Source organism: Phymastichus coffea, unplaced genomic scaffold (assembly GCF_024137745.1).
Source record: "Phymastichus coffea isolate CEN01 unplaced genomic scaffold, Cenicafe_Pcof_1.1 PCOF00236, whole genome shotgun sequence".
NCBI classification, from domain to species: Eukaryota; Metazoa; Arthropoda; class Insecta; order Hymenoptera; family Eulophidae; genus Phymastichus; species Phymastichus coffea.
In genome coordinates, this window is record NW_026707047.1 from 34138 (window position 1) to 54574 (window position 20437).

Sequence of the window (20437 nt, forward strand, 5' to 3'; positions counted from 1 at the left end):
AAAACCAAAAGCGTTGTTTCGTAAAAAAAATACGTATGCGTGATATATGGGAGGCGATCGCGTACACGGAGCTCGCTCCCGGCACCTGAAAAATCGCTCGAACAGGAAACCCGAGCTCGGCGCACCCTCGTCGAAAAAGAGCCTCCCACAATAATAGTCATCGGACAAAACACGCGCTGGTCGGGACCAGCTGATCGGTTATCGCAAAAATGCGGCGTTCTCAAAATAAAAGGACTCGCGTCGAGAGCGAGATATAGCGCGAGGGTATATAGATGCCTGCTGGTGGGGGTAAAAAAGCCAGAGAGAGAGAGAGAGAGAGAGAGAGAGAGAGAGAGAGAGAGAGAGACAGTGAGAGAAGCAACACACTCGCCATCTTTGCGTCGAGGCGGCGGTTACATTGCGGAATCGGCCTAAAGTCTACTGGCGAAGAGAGAGAGAGAGAGAGAGATATAGCTAGCTGTGCGTGTGTCTCTCCCCGTGGAAGATGGCGGCAGCGGTGGCGGCGACGACCCGGCCAACAGAACTAAGGACGCCTTCACGAGGATCATGAGAACGAGGATACCTAGGGTATAGAACTACTTGCTCGTGATTTGAGGTATGTTTTTTTCCTTTACAGCTGATTGCGACTCTAACGATTTTTCCGAATCTACCTATGTGTGTATGACTGTATGTTGCATGTGTTGTGTATTGTGTGTGTATATGTGAGTGCGAAGGTCCAGGGTGTGTGGAGAGAGAAAGAGAGCTGGTGTGGTTTTATTAAGGTATTTGCTGTTGCCGAGGTTCTTGAGGAATTTCCTCCGGAGAGAAAGTTGCAGATGAGCGTTGTGGCGAAATGTAAACACGGTGTGTTGAGGTTCGGGTGAGTGATTTTTTTGGGTTTGATTGTTTAGTAAACAAATTTTCTCCTTTTCACCTTATTTTATGATATAGTGGTTATTTAATTGTGGTTTCAAGGGCTCACCAGTTTTTCCAAACAATTTTCAATTCATAGTTTAATTAAGGTTACCTACTCAATGATTCTTGAGCTTAGACAAAACATGGTCAGCAACATTCTTGTCTCTTGAATTTTTCATAATATTTTTGATAACGTTTTTTTTCTCATAGATGAATTTAACATAGAACCAGGCTTTTGAAATGATCAGTCAATTATGAATGAGAATTAGAAGATATAATAACAATTTATATAATATAATCACTAATATATTGTAATACAAAGTGGATATTTTGTTCTATATTTTATTAGTTTTATGCATATTTTATAGACCACATGACTTTCATATCTTATTACCATAGAATATTATTAAGATTTATTTTACTTTATCGTAAAATATTCGAATGTGTCAATGTTTCATTACAAGCAGGTACTTAAATTAAAAATTACTTATAGTGTTGACATGAATAATTGACTGTTATACCAATTAAAAGCAAGGATTCAGTAATGTGGATTTTTGATTATCAAAAGAAATTTTTAAGAAATTTTTTTTCTATGCTATCCATTAGATAAAGTAAAAAATGGCAGAATCTGAAGATAGTTCAGCATCGCCAGATAGTACAACAAAGGAGCGCCTTGGATTTGTCCACGGTGAAGATGTTCTCCTTCAGCACAAAGATGGAAAATACTATCTTGGAACAATTGTGGAGGTAAAAACATTACTTTTTATCATAATTTTTATGACAGAATCACACTCCTTACTATAAGTTTACTAAACATTCACTAACTTAATTGGAGCAAATATATATAATATATTATTACTTGATCCTGTATGTTCAAATCAACATGTCGTTTTAATAAATCTCTTTATAAATTAGTAAAGCATTTGAATATAAACTCCAACAATGCTAACCTCACTTGAAGACTGTCTTGAACATCTGCTTTTCATTGCTGTAATTTTTTCAAATATATCAAATATGTACCATTTCAATAGGTGGACATGGCAGGAGAGAGATGTCGTGTTAAATTTTTGGATAACACATCCTCTTGGTCATCAATTAAAGAGCTGACAAAATTAGCATCAGAATCAGATGTCACATGTGTCCTATGTAAAAAGTCTCAACCTAAAACAGAAAATGACATTGTTACATGTGATAAATGTGGCCGGGGGTATCACCAGTTTTGCCATCTGGTAAGAACAAGATTATATTCTTATTTACCAATGCTTAAATTTTCAATGCTTGAAATTATGAATAATATTTTAATGAACAGCCTCAAATCAAAAAAGAAGAAACACTTCCCGATGCACATTGGCAATGTAGAAAATGTTGTGACTCTCAGCAGCCTAAGGGTACTAAAGAAATTAAAAAATCTATGGTCAAACCAAACATTAGGAAACTGTGCAGTGGAAGGGATCAACCTCTTCCTCCCCCAGATGATAAAACAAAGTTACCGTATGATGTAAGTTTTTATTTTAAGCCATGTACTTATTCATTCAGGATAAATAAATTTTACAACAAATAATCAACTTCAATTTTTGTAGCCTGAAATGCTGAACTGGGATGCACATCACAGAGTAAATGCTGAGCAAATCTACTGTTATTGTGGTTTAAATGGTGAATGGTATACCCAGATGTTGCAGTGTGCTCGTTGTAAACAATGGTTTCATGAGAAATGTATTGGCTGTTTGACTTACCCTCTGTATAGTGGTGACAGGTATACAGGGATTCAACCAAAATTAGTTGTTTTTCTAATTTTCAGTTATTTATAAACAAAATCATATTTTTTCAGATTTTATGTATTTGTTTGTTCAATGTGCAATTACGGCAAGGAATTTGTACGGCGGTTAGAATTAAAGTGGGTTGATCTTGTACATTTAATGTTGTACAATCTAACAGTGTACAACGCGAAAAAGTACTATGACTTGGATACTGTGATTGTTCCTTACGCAAATGACAACTGGAACACATTGCAGTTACCTCCAAGAGTAAGTTTTTCCTTAATTTATATAACTCAATGTTCCATAGTCTAAATTGGGCTAACGTGATTTTCTGTATTTTTTTTAGATCCGCGATGTGACTGCTCAAGTCCGTAAGGAATCCATACTCGCGATACTTACAAATAATAGAAATAGGTTTAAGTGCGGTAGAGAAATAAAAAAGCGCACGACAATTTGGGGATTGAGGGTGAGATTGCCGCCACCATGCCCAGTTGTCAATCTTCCTTCAACCGGAGTCATCGATGACTCGGTTTTGCGACGATGTTGGGGCGCCAGCAAAAGACTGCAATTCCTTTCTCCCACTACTGAGTACGTTGACAAACTCATATAAACAAGCATTAAATGTGAGCTCGTTGTCAATGTTGCTTTCAATTTTAAATAATATTCTAGGCCTGTAGCTTTGCCAGAAAGTACAAAGCAATTACACACATTGAAGCAAAGCTTAGCTGAAAGTGTGGAGATCGCGGTAAATCCATCAGACGTTGTTATGCGGGGTACAATCTATCAAAATTCAGAGGTTGACCAAAGCTCTAGTTCGAGTCCGACTAATCAAATCACTCAAACCTTAAGAGAAAGGTACATAGAGCTTCAATATATATTCCGTCTGCTTTTTACCATGGTTCTTTTTGCGTGAAGTAAATTATAACATTATAAAACATTGGAATTGCGTTAAAAAATACTCTCTTTTGTTTGGCTTTCTGTTTTTTAAGTTTTTTAAAATGCTTTTCTGTATTTGTTTACGTGTTTTTCTGAATTGTTAGTTTTAACTTTCACTAGTTCTAATTGTTATTTTGCTTTCGTACAATGTGGTTGACTTTATTCTCGCTTTTTATAAATAAAATTCACATTGCTTGATTTATTTTGCTTTGATTATTTGTCTAAAAACTAACGCTTTCATTCTCAGTTCATTAATCATCAGTCGTAATAAATATTTTTCGCCTCATCTTTACTTCTGCTTTTCTTTGTGAAGTTTTCATTAAACACCTCACAAATAAAGTATACATATTTTCGACTACAAGCGTCACAAAAAAATAATTCAAACAATTGCTAATTTTTGTTGTTGATCAATATTAAGTGTCTTTCAAAACTTTGTCAATGTTATTTATCTCCACCAATATTAAACATTGCAAGATATTACAAACCTACACGTTCTTACTTGATCTATAAAAAAATCGTTTCTTTAATTCTACAAATACGTTTTATCTCTTTAAATTAATATTTGACAAACATGCTATTTTTGACATAATCAAATAAATCCGTCACTCAATTTGTATATGTATTGCTATGCAAAAAATATTCTTCTTTGAACTTTATCGTACACCTTTCTTCACTGATTCCAAACCATCTAAATGTTCTTTATATAAATTTTCTTTTATAGTTTCGAAGTATTTTTTCTTTTTTAGTTTCTTTTGGTTATTAACTTTTTTCTTTCCGTTTCGCTTTTGATCTAGCGATAACGAAAAACTGACCCGCAGATATAGTGGCGGTGGCTTTGTGAAGAAATCCGTGCCATTTCCAAAGCTCAGCCTGCAAAGGCGACGTCGACTCATGGCGTTGGGTAGTTCGCGCGAACGAATACTACGCAAACACAAAAAACGTGATATGGAGAGTGATGAGCAAGGCTCGACCAAACTGCAGGATATGCGGGAGGCGAGGATACGCAAGGCTAGGAAACTCGTCAAGAACGCTATTGCTAAGGTACATTTTGTCTTTTTTTGCACTGAGAAAAAAGTTTTCAAAGCTAGGCATTTGTTAAATACAAATCTTCTACTAAGGCCCATTAGTTTTTCTCAGTAACCGATATATTAAAAAATTTCTTTTATTAAAAGCCAAATTTAAAACGCGATTTGTAAAATAATCTCTCTAATCCTACGAAAGTGCGTTGTTTGATGTTAATATTTAAAAAGCTGCCGATGTACAAACATTCCGATAAACATTAAGTCCCCGACTGAAACGTCTACATTTTTACCGACCAAATAATCTAAAACAAACAGATCAAGGACGAATCATACGAGGACAGAGCGCAACAGATAGTAAAAACAAAATACAGCTGCGCTATCAGCGAGAGAAAAAGAGAGAGAAAATTATAACCCTGAAAACCAGTACAGCTCGCGTACACGTGTTTATTGACAAGCGCGATTCGTTCATGACGCGAGTAAATGTGTTCAAGAAACTTTTGCTCAAACTTTTATACAAGGTTCTCATCAAAAAACAAAACATTGTTAATAATAAGTAAAATAATTATTATTGAAATCTTCACAGAGCAAATCCCGGAATGCAGAACCGAGCGATTTGCCACCAACGCCACCGACATCAGTCTCGGGTCCGCCAACGCCACCAGCAACCACATCCTCGGGAATATCCGAAGTCTCGGTACCTAGTTCGCTCGAACTTCAACTGGCAACGCCATCCACGCCGGCCGACACGTCGGGCGACGAGACGAGTTCTCGTGGCACGTTAGACTCGTTTATACCGCCGCCGAAAGACTTTGAAGGCAAGAACAATCCGTTCAGGAATCTTAGTGAACTTTTAGGTGTCGTCACACCATCGTCGTCGTGCAGTAATGGTTCAAGCTGCAGTAGCGCACAGTCAACTTTCAATCCATCTCCGATTACACTGCCATTGCCACTGACACCCGTTATCTCACAGCCACCGATCGTTCGGCCTGCGAAGAGGCAACTGTCGGAGAAAGACATTATTATCGATAGGAATGGCCAGGTCAAGAGGAGGAGGACACATAGACGCGGCAGGCCGCCTCAGCAACAGTCTTCGGTACGTTTCTTTAATCGAAATCCTGAATAAGAAATTTATTTCACGTAATGTCGTAGTCTTTAAACCTACTAGCACACACATTTTTTTCAAACTAATTAATAATACTAAATATTTAATCAAAGCATATTTTTTATGGATTTCTCAACAGCAGAGCTATCAGCAAACAGCGAGCAAGACAGCAGCGATCATTCCAGCACGCAATAGCGAAGTGAAAAACACTGAGTTCAATCGTAACCTGCGAAGCTCTTTTAGCACTCCATCGAGCGATCAAATCAGCAACTGCGTTGACTACGCATTGAATGGTCGTCGTCTACGTCAACGTGGTCCTAGTACCGATAAGTTGCTACCACCGCAAAATGAGTCGAGCAACTCGTCGTCAGCAACACTGCCAGCAGTATCAGCAACCGTCAAAAAGTCACAGCCGTGTGGCAATTGCAGCGGTAGTATGCCAAACTCACCGACAAAGTGTTCGCCTGTCAAGCAAAATGCACCGGACATCTCCATAGATGACCTGAAGTCCTCTGTCAACGTGTACTTTGGCGCTGCCAATAGGATTGCTTCTGGCGAGAACTTTACAATCAAGGGCAAAAGACTTGGTCCAAACGGATGTCCGCAGTATCTTATCGAATGGGATAGTCCCATGGCGTAATTGAACGTTCGTTTCTTCATTTCACTTTTCCTCGAGACAGATCTTTAGTATTATAAGCTGGGTTGGGTGATTCGAGTGTTTACTATTTGTTTTCGTGAATTTTTCAATTGTTCGATGCTTTTTTTTTCTTGCATAATGAATGGCAAAATATTTGAACTTTTTGCACAGTTTACTTTTGTTCTTAACGTTACATGATAACGATAAAACAAGATCTGTTTTAATGAGACTTTGGGAATCCTTCAGAACAAATTTACATTGCATGATTGAGTTTGTCAAAGTATTTTGTCGCTGGTCGACCTATCTTTATTCTATTTTTGTCTAGCTTAAATTTTTTTGTTTTTTATAAAGTACTTACCGCAAGAAATTTTATATTATTCACGTATTGTATTGACAACTGGTTAACAAGAAAACCGTCCACCAATTGGAAAACATTCTAAATTTGTTCAAAAGCATTTTCCGAAGATCTCGTTGTTTGTTGCGGATATTTAGCTATATTGTTCAATTGCTTTTTCAGTATGAAAACCGATCAAGTATGCCACTAACTTTAATGTGATGTAATTCAGCGAATTTTCATAAAATGAAAGTCAAACGATAGAAAAAAATCAATAAAACTGGTCGTTCCTCTGAAAGTTAACGGATGTAAAACTTAATAGATACAAATGAAAATCGAATTGAAATCATTGGAGATTATTTTTCGATACAAGTGTAGAAGTAGTTTTTGGTAATAATGCGAATGTAGGTTGTTTTAAACTCAAGTCGATCCAATATCTTTTTCAAGTTTTTAATGAAAGAATGAATCTACAGGATCAAAAATATTTATATTCGTATACTTGTACAAAAGTCTTATGTAATCACGCGTAAAATATAACCAATGGTTACCCTTTTGTAAAGAAGCTGAAATCATACTTTTCGTGAGTTTCGAACTGTATTTGTGCATTTACTTAATCTGACAATTAATGCACCTTTATGAGAAAAATAAGATTTTACTTTATATACAGTTTCTATAAATGAAAATTTCTTGGATAGTTTATTACGACTGTAATTGAATTGAGAAAACTTTCATAGTAGCATGAATTATTGTGTATATTCAATTGTTCGTAATGGGATCCTGTCGTGATAATCTTCAAAAGTCGTGAAATACTTTTGTAAAAGCATGCTACCCTTTTCCTACGCTAACTTATATGTAAAATCTGCTCTTTTATTTTGTTCTTAATTTTCTTTCGAGTGTTCTTCAAGCTTTAGAAAGTCGCAACCTAATTTTTACAAGTACTTTTTCTTGTTGTTTCAACAGCCATAATTGATCACGTCCTGGTAATATTTTATGTATAAAATAATGTTCAATTCCGCCAAGGGATCGTAGATATGTAAAAAAAATACCACATGTTAAGACAACGAGGCAAAAAGAAAAATGGTAAAGTTCACACTGCCTAATTATACAAACTCTTACTTATGTGAGAGCAAAAATCCGTAATCCAGCGATATTGTTTCTTTATTGTATTTTTTAAATTTTAGGTTCTGATTAATCTCGACTGTTGTTTATAATTATTTATCATTAAATATGCTTACCTCAGAGGCATAAGCTTAGCACGCTTTTACTTATAGGTGAGAAATAGAGGAGAACATTAGTAAACCAACTTGAAAGACCTTTGTACGTATCGTATGGTTATTGACCAAAGCAAATCTGATCTGAACGGAGTTTAAAGAGATATATCTCTAATTGTATGCTGTCGCGTTTCGGCAATTGTTTTTTGAGTCGTTAAAATTTCGACTCGTGTATTGATTCCTAACTAAATTGAATATAATGGTTTTGAAGAATTAAAAATTTTAATGATTCTTGTTCGAAAAAAAACTAATTAACAAGTTTAACAAATTGAAAAATCATATTAACTGAGAACATATCATTGTAATATCCAAACTGATTTCAATGAAGTATTCTCAGTGAAAAATTATCGGCTATGAGGTGTTTACAATTTATAACAAAATTTATCAATGTAAAGACTAAAAAACTTAAATGATTTAGGTCGTAATTGTTAAGTAGCGTACTCGAAAAGAAAATTCCAAAGGCTTTCGGGAGCGGTTTACATCTATAAAGTAGGAAATTTACGAAATGTATACTGAGCTTTTGCCTCAAAATTTACGAGAAAAAATTGATGACTTGTCTTTCAACGATTTTACACTCTGTAAAAATCGATGAGAGTACATTAATACACATTAAGCGACTTATTGTCAAGTCGATCAACTATGTAATCTAACAAGTTCGACCGAGTTTTTCGACAATTAGACGGTTTTTTCGAACTTGTTACGTAAATAAAAATGGAAGTCGAAAAAGATAGACGAATAATTAATACTGCCAGTATCGTAATGTAAATAATGATGATTCTTTTTTATGTCTAAGATTTGAATAGAGTATATAGCCAGGTTAGATAAGTTATATATACACGATAGCATTTGTATGATTCTCAAATTTGTACGAATGTTTGTGATAATTTCTAGAGAAGCGAGTGTACGTTTAGTATGTAAGCTCTGATGCTGGAATTGATTCGAATGCATGATTATTCCAAAAAAAGTATAGCTGAAAAATACTGAAGACTTTTTGTTAAACGAAATTATAAAATTAGCAAATTTAGGTATATGATTGATTATCAGAAATAGATTATTGTTTTGAGGAATTGCAAATAATATTTGCAAAACTATTTAGAGAACGACTAATTTATTAAATATCGTATGGGTGATTGAAATATTGACAAAAATTTCAATCATGGCAAAACGATTGTATTTTGATTGTCGAAGTTTATTTTTGTGATGTAAAAGTGGAAAATTCAATTAATTTTCTTTGCTCGTCAGCATCCAATTTCGGACATTGTTAACATAAAACAATTTGGTATGTAATTTATGAATGCTTGATGATTAGTTAAAATTACGGCAGACGATCGTTTTCACGATCAAATTTTCATGTAAATATTCGAAATAAAACATCTCATGAGGCAACATATAAAATAAACATAGTGTATAGTGAAGATGGTCAGAATTCAATACATGGCAATTTTCCAGAAAACAAGCCGCCATTTTTTATCGCACAAAAGTGGGTAATTATTTGAAAAAAGATGCGTAATAGGGTGCAGAATATTTAAAATATAGATATAATTTGGGGGGAGGACGAGCTGCCTTATGTTATTGACAACATATTTTGTGCATTTTTTTCCAAATTCGAATTTGAAGTTAACATTCATTTTCAATGATTGTTTTAATAAATATGCGAGTATACGGTGTTCTTTGTATATGCACGTAAAAATGTGTCGTTTGTAAAGCCATCGATGTTATACTAAAAATATGACTGTTTCATTTTTGTAGTGCGATTTTATTTTATCTTAGCTACTTTAATTTTTGAGTACAATGTACAACAATTACAGGATAATTTCGTGATGTGTGTATTCTTTTCAGTTATCAAATCATTAGTTTCTTTCTTGAATGTTTTTTATAATTAATTTGATTTTGATTCAAATAATTACGCATGAACCTTATCGTGTAAAAAAACGTAGTGTACGCAACAAGGAACGAATTCTAACTTTATAACGTTAGTAATTTGAGTGGAAATGGAATAATTGAAGTTATAGTTTTGTAATGTAATTTTTGTTCGCATAAATTTTACTTAATCATTAAGTTTATATCGTATAAGTTTGAATTCTGGAAAAAGAAATAAAGCGATTTATCGATCGACGATAAACGAGTCGAGTTCCACTTAATTGTTGTTCATTAACTCAGTTCGCATTATGAGACTGATTCTATTTTACTTTTTATTTGTCAACGATTCGCTCATCTTTAGTACGAATTAAGTACTTCGTAGATCGTTAATGATTAGAGGTCGATTATTATGCAAAAACCGCTGCCACTTGTAAAAAGTATAATAATAAATCATTTTACGTGTAGAATGTGTAATGAACATCCTATATTTATTTTGATTTGCCTCATGCACGCTCCTCATTATTTTATTTTTTTGTTTCGTTCGAATTCATTGCAAGCGAAAATTAAAGTCACTTACGTATGTGCACCAACGACGGAAACCTCATGCGTATGAGAAAAAAAGAGAATTGTATTGTAAAGATAACGTATACCTTTTACTGGAAAAACACGTTTGCACATTTTGTAATAATGTGCGTTTGTAAGAAAAGAACAGCGTTTACCAGCCACAGTGATCTTGTAAGGTGCAAAATTTTAGTAGATTTATAAATATGCGGTGTGAATGAGAAAACGTTTAAACTTATATATAATTAAACAGCACGAGGAATGAGAATCGAGGTAAATTTATATATAAATGTAAAGACGAATCATGCTGTAACTTATAAAGAAGACTGGTGTGATGATTGTGTAGTAATACTTACACTTTTTAAACGGTAATAAACACAATTTCATCATTTCAAAATATATGCGTATTTTACTCTCGCCCCAAAAATCGCTTTATTGCTAACAAACAAAATAAAAAATAATGTTAAAACGTGCCGTTAAGCTAGTAAGCTTGATGACGTGGAAGGGCTCAAGACGAAACAATCCATACGACCAAATGGGGTGGGATTTTAAGATGACAAATGGAACTACGGATGAAGTTGTATTTTTTGTAACTTCATCAAGTTCATATAACGACAAATACCAAATGTATAAATAAATAGATACGCTTTTTTTACGCATCTCTTTTCTTTTTTATTAGTGTGCAAAGATCTGCCATTCCATCATTGGGTCTTGTCTTTCACATAAATCGGCTCTTTAATCGGATGTCAATCAACGCAATGATGTCGGTAATGTTATTCCATTGAAATTAAAGTGTCACTCTCACGGTATAAAAGATTGTGTGCACTTTGACGATTCGTTCAATATACATAAACGACAAAGAACAAAATATCAGGTATCGTATTGTACACACCGACAAATCTCTGATTTCAATCGTGATTGAATCTTCTCTCAAATACAGATGGTTCGACCGGATGGTGCTCTTTCACTTCAATAAAGATTTTTCGTCAATGATTTTGTGTTTTCAATTTGAACAGTACGAAAAAGGTTTTGCATAAATAAATTCATCGCGTTTTAATTAAAGCTATATTTGCGCCTTCTAATTTTTACGGCTTTATCGAGCAACATTTTTTTATACGAAGCTCAGCAGATAGTACATATATACAACATTTTATCAATCCATTAATTTGCAGTCTATCAATAAAGCAGTAACGTTTTTTAGATTATATATATATGTATTGTGGGGCACACGCATGGTGTACACTTTGTAAATCCTTGTCATTTGTGATAGAACTTCTATTTGAAACGTAACTCGCGTATTTATTCCTTACCAATTCCACAGTAGTCTGAAGAAGGAATTAAAGGAATTGACAACAGTTTTCGGCGCGTTTGTCAGAGGTACTACTTATGGATCGATCAATTTTTATTTTTTGAAAAACATTTTACAATTTATTATTTCAACGTGTGATTTACACCACATTTTTTGTGTTTTCATAAAGCTGCCAATCAGTTTATTCTGTTTATCAATAAATTCTAAACATGCATCCATTATAAGTGCATTTCATCCTTTATTTTCGACCCTTTGTGTTCAAATTCTCACATATATTTAAAATATATATGAAGACACAACTCGATTTTCATAATTAAAAAATTTATATATTTTACACAAATTGAATAAATAAACAATTTCCTGGAGATATAAAGATAATAGAGATTATAACGATTAAAGAAAAAGTGTTGATCAAAGGTTCCATCAATATTTTGCAAATACAATGTAGGCTAGGCTAAACTACTATCATAGCTATTTTTTGTATGTATGATACCACTTTATTCGAGATAAAATTTGGTTACATATTGCTGAATAAGCTGCAAACATTTTCATACAAGAATCACACCTTTATATTTTATAGAACTTAAAAGTATGACGTGTAATTATGATACATAAAAATTCATTCATTTCAAGAAATTTCTACTGTTAATACACTGTTATATGAATACGCTATGGAATAGATTATTCGCACTCTTAAAATATCTATATTTTATTGAATTATAATAAAAGACATATATTTAATCCAGGTGAAATTACCCTCTAAATATATAAATACGCGACCATTGAACTTCCCATTAAATTTATGGTTGAGTCATAAAGTGAAAGCTGAAACGCAAGCAGATATGGCGTATCTATGCTTATCAAGTTGAGAAAATAAAAAAAAAGAATGATTCTACCAGTTTATCTTGGCGTGGTAGCGATTATCAAAACTGCCGTATCAGGTACTTTAATCATTATAAAACTTTAGTATTAATTGACTAATATGACTTTATAGTAGGTTCGTATTTAAAGCACGTAACGTAATGAAACAAGTTTGCTTACTGAAACATTCTAAGATGTACTTATACAATGTTTGATGAGTACATTAAATAACGAAAAAAAGTGAAAATTAATCTCTGTTAATTGAGTTTGTTAATGTTTCTTAAATTTATCACATTATTCTTTCAGGAATAAGAACTTTATGATGGGTATGACCTATCAGATGAAGTTAACTATTTAAATCAATAAAAGTTACAAGAATAGCACATTAAAAAAGACTCAGGAGTATCTATGTCTGACGCTCAATACAATAAGTGTGGACAACGGTAATTATTTTAACTCAAAATTTATTCAAGGAACAAAGATTAGTCTTTCTACTATGTAATTATATGTTTCAGATTAGAATATTCAATCAGTCGAGATACTAGACATTTAAAAATAACGAAATTTTACATTTAATATTCAAATATATGGTTAAATTAAAACCCGAAGACATTAAAGCAAACATTGAAATTTAGAAACAATTTTTTAATAATTTTATAATAATCTTTTTTTATAAAATAAAGATATTTATGAATATTATTACTATGCTTGTGTATATTTGTATTTTTAGAAAACTAGATTTGTGTTCTATCAAATATCACTTTAATTTATTTATAATTTTTCAGATTGTAATTGAAAAAATTATACCACATATGAAACGAGTAGATAGCCATTTTAATGATCTCTTTCAGGATGTACAGTATGCTTTTTCAAAAACTTGAAAGTTAGCGAACCAGATGAGTATGATTTATGCTTAATGGTCAATTTAACACGATCTATTGATCAAGATGTGTTGTGGTACTTTTTCATAGTTACCATATAATGATACGGATATTGTACGCCATTCATTGAGTTCCTTTCTAATATACAGATAGATACAAATACCGACACTCAAACCTAAGTCAAAATAAAAATAATTGAAAACGAATTCATCGAGCATAAAACATTTTAATAATTTATTTAAAAACAACTTGAGATTAAGCACAGAAAGACAAAGTTACATTTATTATGTGAAGAGAAAAAAATTTTTTTCACCGTTTGCAATGTAACTGCAACGAAGATGTAACTAAAATTTTTGGCTTGACTTGAACGAAAATAATTATTTGAATGAAAATAAATTTCGCAGCTAGGTTCACAGGACACTTCACAGAGCTCTTAATTCCCTTGCAATTACTGCTACTTAATCCCCTTCATATTTACTGCGTAAGTAATGAGCATATTTTATCGAATAATCGCGTTGCGATGGAATTGATTTTTCTTAATTCTTTCAATGGATAAGATTCAGACCAACTGGTTCCGTGTTCACTCTCAATATCACAAGAATAAATGACCGATGGAAAATGGAAGTCGATATGGTGCCATGTTTAGTTCTTCAGAATTACACGTCTTTAAGTGGCTTCCGTGCTCGCAACGAATACGTAAGTTCATATGGAAATCCGCCAAAACGACCAAAAGTTAATTAACAAAATTTTGTAGAAACTTATCACTATTGCAAACCTATTGAAAGCCGACAGTACGAGAGATGAAAATATTTTATATCGGGTTGGATTTTACGATGACAAGAAACGGCTACTTTATGGTCAATTAAAACCAATTATAAGATTGGCAAAGGTAAGTTAAAGTATTATTTTCTCAACGGCTAGGAAATATATATTGTTTTTTTTACGTGATATCGATGACAACTTATTTACTTTTAAAATATAGACATCACGAGACGTACACAAACAGCATAATTTGAAGTTACTTTATAGAATCGGTATTCATGCATAAATTAGACGACATTAGATTTCGACTGTTTCACCTTCGAGTTTCCAGAATGGCTGTATTTATACATGTGAGTAGAATAGACATTATTTTAATATTTGTGGTGAATCTGAACTAAATAAATAAGTTACATTGTTATACAGATGCTTCGTCGAATTCAATTTAAACTTGAAGAAGAAAAACTCCCAAATCACTGGCACGCGAATTTCAATTTGTTAAATAAAGTCAATACGTCTGCAGTAAATGAAATTGCTAAAGAATTAAAAAGGCTTATCAAAGGAATAAAGATAACATTGAAAGCGATATGAACATCTTCATAGATATTTTCAAATTAAAAAAAACGTATCAAAATGACGATTTCGAAAATTTTGAAAAACAATTGCTATTGCTCATTGTAATTGGTTATCTATAATATACTCGAAATAACATACATATGATTAAGATCAATCAACTTGATTTATCTTAACGCATATTTATGCAACTTGAATTATCTGAGTGCATATTTATAACATAAATTACACATTCAATCTGAATATGTATATATTCAAGATTTATTGAATACACATTTCCTTCTAAAACTACATTTCTACCGCTTCCTTTCATATGCTCTTATGGCAAATGATTTGTGTCTTCAATTTCTATTAAATATTAAGACTTACTGATTTTATTCGGTTTGGTTGCCTATCCATTACAAAATTTTGTCAAACGAAGATAGACGGCTATCGAAAGATCAAAGCGCCTCTCTTCGTTGATTTCATGATCGAGTTAAAATTCTGATATTACCTTTCCACATCCATTCGTCTTCCCCTACCTCGGCAACTACCAAGTTAAACAAAATTAATAGCTTTTTATCAGTTTATTATCAATTATTTATTATCAATTATTATCAGTCAAGTAGTACTTGAAGTAGAAGCAAGATTTTTATCTTTTTATAATTTGTATAATTTATATTCTCAAATTACTCAATATATATTAAATGTTTTATGATGTGGTGAAATGCGTTAATTTTCTCAAATTTTCCGATCAACAATCTATCTATAAAATTATAGAAAAATACAGTCGATTCGACTAATTTTGGCAATACTTGAAAATTAGGCGAGCGCTATAACTAATTTCGTGTTTGTTGTTTTCTTGATTGTTTGTTCGAAAATTTTGAATAAACAAAGTCAGTAAGATTTTTCTTTTAAAGATGCTCAAATAATCATTTATTAATTACCAGACAAAAACCAATTCACGAAATACTGACGTCGGCGCAACGTCTGAAAAATTCTAGATTTCCACAATTGTCATTTTAATGCCTTTGTCATTCTTATCTCACGTATGACTTAGTTGTTAACAGTTTTATTATGTTGTCAGATTGTACAACGTTTATAAGTAATGTTCGGGGGTAGAACTACCACAACTTTATAATCATGGTTCTTGCCGATGAGTATTTGTAGCCACCATTGGCAAGTTTCGCCGTATGTTTGTCGAAGTACTTTTTGGACTTGTCAATGTCATTGTCCCACTTTAGCTGGACAAATTGATAATTAAAAGTGGCCGGTATAACTGGCACTTAAGTTCACTATCACTATTATTTTCTCTCCCTTTTTGTATCTGCAATAAAACAATATTAGATAAAAAATATTGTAAGATATCTTCTAAGAACAGATTTGCATATTCTTACTTCTTAACGATGATACCAGTTTCATAAACACCACAATTCTTGTTAGCTCGAGGCTGAGGTTTGGTTTAGTCATCAGCGTCTCGACTACATTTTCTTTGTTGATATTGAATTCATATTTCAATTGATTATCAGTGTAATTTGGTGGATTTTTAAATTCTCTCTTCAAGCACTGGATCCATGATTGTAGATTGATTCAAAGCCAACGATCAACAAAGCTGATGCTAGGACAAACTTTACGACTGTCATGCTTCGAGCTGATTTTGTAAGGATGACTGTGCCTCGAATCGGGTTAATAATGTGTGCTGATCAAATTTCACTTCGCGTTTTTTAAGCGCTTTAAATTCCTAATTTGACATTCAATTGGAAGCTTTGAACGTTAAATAACTGCTGGAATTAGTAGCCTCTGTCTTGTCGAAAGTAATAAAGCGAAAACTTGCGTTATTGCCGTTGTTTGGTAGTTCCATCCAAGCATACATAATTTTCTTCTAAATGTTTGTTCCATTGTGTTTTTACTATTGCTTGTCGTGTTTTTTCGTTTCAAAATCACTCTCAATATTTTATGTCATTATTTTATGTCATTATATTACATTTCGCACCGATCATTTGTAATGCACTATTTACATTGATTTCTTCAACGAAAACTACGTATCAATTATTTGAATACTCAAATTACTCTACAGTTCACAATCATCATAAGATAGATTAAGATATTTTCATTAAATGATATTATAAAGAAGTGCTTTTTGGTGGATTAATCGTAAAATAAACTTTTTAAGAAATGATTTGGTAAATAATTAAGTACGATAAATTTAATGTACAGTTCACAAAAGAGATCACTTTTTATCACAGTATGAGTCAATTTATCGTACATTTGAATGATCATATTGTAAACAAAAAAATCGATGTGACATCCGAAGGAGAAGCAATTAAATATCCTTTCTTGTCAATTTACAGATCGTGCATTTGGCCCACAGTAGGATAGAACCGAAATGGACTCAAAAGTTGAATGATTACGTAAAAATATCATGTTATACATATTTTCAATGTAAACGATTCTAACTGTGTTATCCTCTTTGAAACCCATCACAGTAAGCTGTAGTAAAAAATTCTAATTTTTTTCCAGAATTTTCGATGAAATTGTTATTTAATTTATATCTGATAGTGGATTCGTAATCCTTAACAAATTTTGCGTCAGTAGATTGCGATCAGTACATTAATTGAATGCGAATAAAAAATCTTCAACAATCATGAATTCCGGAAAAAGAAATAAAGCGATTCATCGATCGACGATAAACGAGTCGAGTTCCACTTAATTGATGTTCATTAACTCAGTTCGCATTATGAGACTGATTCTATTTTACTTTTTATTTGTCAACGATTCGCTCATCGTTAGTACGAATTAAGCACTTTATAGATCGTTAATCATGAATTAAATTCTAAGCCGTGAAATTTGTTGGTTTATTTATTTCCGTTATCGCCCCATTATGCGGCAATGAGACGCACAGAACGAAGCCCAAACCGATAATTGCAGAAAGATAAATACAGTAATCGAATAAACATAAAAAATTACAAACATTTCAATTCTGAATACAACAACAAACTTCCTAAATATATATAAATAAAATTGGCCATCATCTAAAAATACACAGGATGACATTGTAGTTCAAACCGACTCTAATTTCTTAAGCAACTTACTGTCAACGTCTAAAGCGAGCCTAACTTTATCGTTTCCTGTAAGCTCATTAATGATATCTTCGCGTTTGCGTCCTTTGGTTTCCGGTAGAAAACAGTAACAAAATACAAAACTGGTGACAGAAATAGCGACAAGCATGAAGAAACATTTATCAATCCCATAAAACTGCATCATCAGATCGAAGGTTCTTAGTCCCGTAAAGCCTATGATGAAGAAGAAAGCGAAGCACAGAGTAGTCGCTAAACTACTGACTTTCAAATCGAAGACCTCGGATACGATGACAAAGGGCACCGGTCCTATGCCCAAACAGTATGCGATAATGAAAGACGAGAGCGCGATCAGTGGTAACCAGGAGATGGAACTCACGTTGTAATTGTTTTTTTGCATATGAAAGAAGATAGCTACGATGCCGAGACTACTAGCCATACCGAAGCAAGAAATAAGACTTAATAATCGTCGACCAGCTCGTTCCATCGACATCGTCGACGCTTGCGAGCCAATGATTTGAATGGTCGCGACTATTATCGAGGAGATCTCCGACGAAACTGACGAGCCGGCCAGTTTGAAGATCGTTTCCGCGTAATTTGTCTACAAAGCAATTATTAATAAAAGAGCAAGCAGTCCTGCAAGAGCGGGATCGACGAATGTAAATGTATGCTTACCATGGCGACGATGCCGCTCAGTTGCTGAGCAGCTAGAAGTCCCATCGAGATGATCAGACCTTTGCGGGAAGCCCGATCGCGAAAAAACTCACTCAAGCTCACATCTGTCTTGGCAGAATGATCATACGAGGACGACGTGGATCTCAGATGGAACAATTCTTGCTCGACGAGAGCTCGATTGTTGCCACGGTAGAACATCAGCGATCTGCAAGCGTGATACAAGTCATCGATACTCGTAGCAGCTAGAGAAAGGTCGATAAGATTGCGAGAGGAAGAGTACAAACTTGCGAGCCTCGATTGGACGATGTCGGCGTACAAGGTAGGCCGGTGTCTCGGGTATAAAAGTCATGGCGACAACGAAGACCACCGGGAAGATAAGACTGAGGATGCCAAGTAGTCGATAGGAGAGAAACGCGCCGACTATGTAGGCAAACAGTATGCCGATGTTGATGGAGAAGAGCAATAAACTACCGATAACGCCGCGTACGTCTTCGGTGGCCACTTCGCTCGTGTAGACTGGCACGATGAACACCGTCATCGCTATTGCCATTCCGTTGATGAATCTTGCCGCGTACAGGTAATTCAGGTTCTGCGCGAAGATTTTCAGTAGCCAAAAGACGATGTGCGGCAGGCCGGATAAGATGGCGAAGTTTTTGCGGCCGATTCGTTCGCTCAGACTGCCGCAAAAAGGTATTGTCACGAAACCACCTATTGCCGGTAGACTTGTGATCCAGGCGATTTCATCGTAGCTCGCTGCTGCGTTGCCAACTGGCGAATGACTCGAACGTAATTGCGGCGCCACGGGTGATGACCAGCCGCAGCTTATGCCGAATGAGACTGTTGCCAAGTTCACTGTAAAATATCATCCGTTCGAGCCTCGTTCATTTCTTCGTTGACGAATTTCATCGTGATATCTGATATCGTACTCACAAATGACTGCGGTAACGAATTGTCGTGCCTTCCCATGATTTTGCGACTTTGGACTTGTGGAAATTTGCATTTTCTCAATTCTCCTTCCTTTCTACAATTTCGTAATGAACGTTACTATAGCGATACCAATTTGATATTGCTCTCTCATTCTAGACGGTAAAACCAAGTGAGAACAGATCATTAGAACGATATGTAGAATAGATAAGAGGATACGCTGTTGAATTTATAGCATATGAGTAAACGCGAATCTTATCATTCTTAACGCCATACGTAGACAGTGAATAAGCCAAATTTACTACCAGCTCCACCTTCTACTAGGCCTGTCGAGATACTAAGTTATGATAATCTGCATACTTTATAAATTATTACTGGGCAATATATCTCAGTCAATTTAATTGAAATATAAATTTAATAATTGTTGCATTTTGTCTATGACAGAAAACCGTTTTGTTTTCAAATAATTTCCTACACCCGTCAATTGTTTGATGTTACGTCATTTCGTTATGAGTTTTACTACCCTTATAAGCTGCTTTATTACACCTTACACAAGTTTTTATGTGTTTAGAAATCATGCCAGCACGAGGAGATGCTTTCTAACGCACAAAACCTTCTATAATTCTGCCGCCATTCAATTTGTTAAAAATTAATTTACAAGAGGGCACATTTGACAGCTGGTCTCGTAAGTTCCCGAAAATGGTTTCAATTCCAGTTTGCAAAAGCGTGTTTATTCTCAGTAACGTCACTTTTCTGAACACTTAGCTGAAATTTGCTATTGCAGATGGTGCATTAAAACAAGTTTCGCCAGGTTCGATCTTGCCAAACCGGTCTAACGAATATTGCGTCAATTCTACATCGGTAGTTTTTCGCTTCCTCCTGCCGAAAAGTTTTGCATTCTTGTATTGTACGATTAACCACTTTCAGTACAACTTACCCAATATTCTGATCGTCTCTACGTAACTTGCTTAGCGCGTATCATTTAGTTGTGTAAAATGAAAAAAGCTGACCGAATAAATAGCTTC

General features: G+C 34.1%; 2 protein-coding genes and 1 long non-coding RNA gene across 6 annotated transcripts; 2 read left to right on the plus strand and 1 right to left on the minus strand.

Annotated features, from left to right (window-relative positions):
• The first annotated feature begins 405 nt into the window (after positions 1-405).
• On the plus strand, positions 406-10738 carry LOC131674385 (PHD finger protein 19). Of its 4 annotated transcripts, none has more exons than XM_058953030.1 (11): positions 406-595; positions 1501-1641; positions 1926-2123; positions 2204-2392; positions 2475-2647; positions 2723-2918; positions 2998-3239; positions 3321-3506; positions 4382-4628; positions 5193-5702; positions 5854-10738. In XM_058953030.1, exons 2-11 carry the CDS (start codon positions 1513-1515, stop codon positions 6349-6351), a joined length of 2568 nt encoding a protein of 855 aa, XP_058809013.1. In that variant the 5' UTR covers positions 406-595; positions 1501-1512; the 3' UTR covers positions 6352-10738. The 4 variants fall into 4 exon arrangements, with proteins under 4 accessions (XP_058809013.1, XP_058809011.1, XP_058809014.1 ...); XM_058953028.1 differs by having other exon boundaries at positions 407-595; positions 5851-10738; XM_058953031.1 differs by having other exon boundaries at positions 407-595; positions 4406-4628; positions 5851-10738.
• Positions 10739-13788: 3050 nt separating this feature from the next.
• LOC131674388 (uncharacterized) lies at positions 13789-15392 on the plus strand. The gene is made up of 4 exons (XR_009302813.1): positions 13789-14121; positions 14180-14314; positions 14408-14537; positions 14611-15392. It is a non-coding gene; the product is annotated as an uncharacterized LOC131674388 (long non-coding RNA).
• Positions 15393-15462: 70 nt separating this feature from the next.
• On the minus strand, positions 15463-19558 carry LOC131674387 (facilitated trehalose transporter Tret1-like). Its single transcript, XM_058953032.1, has 5 exons — positions 19419-19558; positions 18773-19340; positions 18489-18693; positions 16134-18414; positions 15463-16063 (listed from the first exon to the last, which is right to left on the minus strand). The coding sequence occupies exons 1-4, from the start codon at positions 19486-19488 to the stop codon at positions 17797-17799; spliced, it is 1461 nt and encodes a 486-aa protein (XP_058809015.1). The 5' UTR covers positions 19489-19558; the 3' UTR covers positions 15463-16063; positions 16134-17796.
• Positions 19559-20437: the final 879 nt, after the last annotated feature.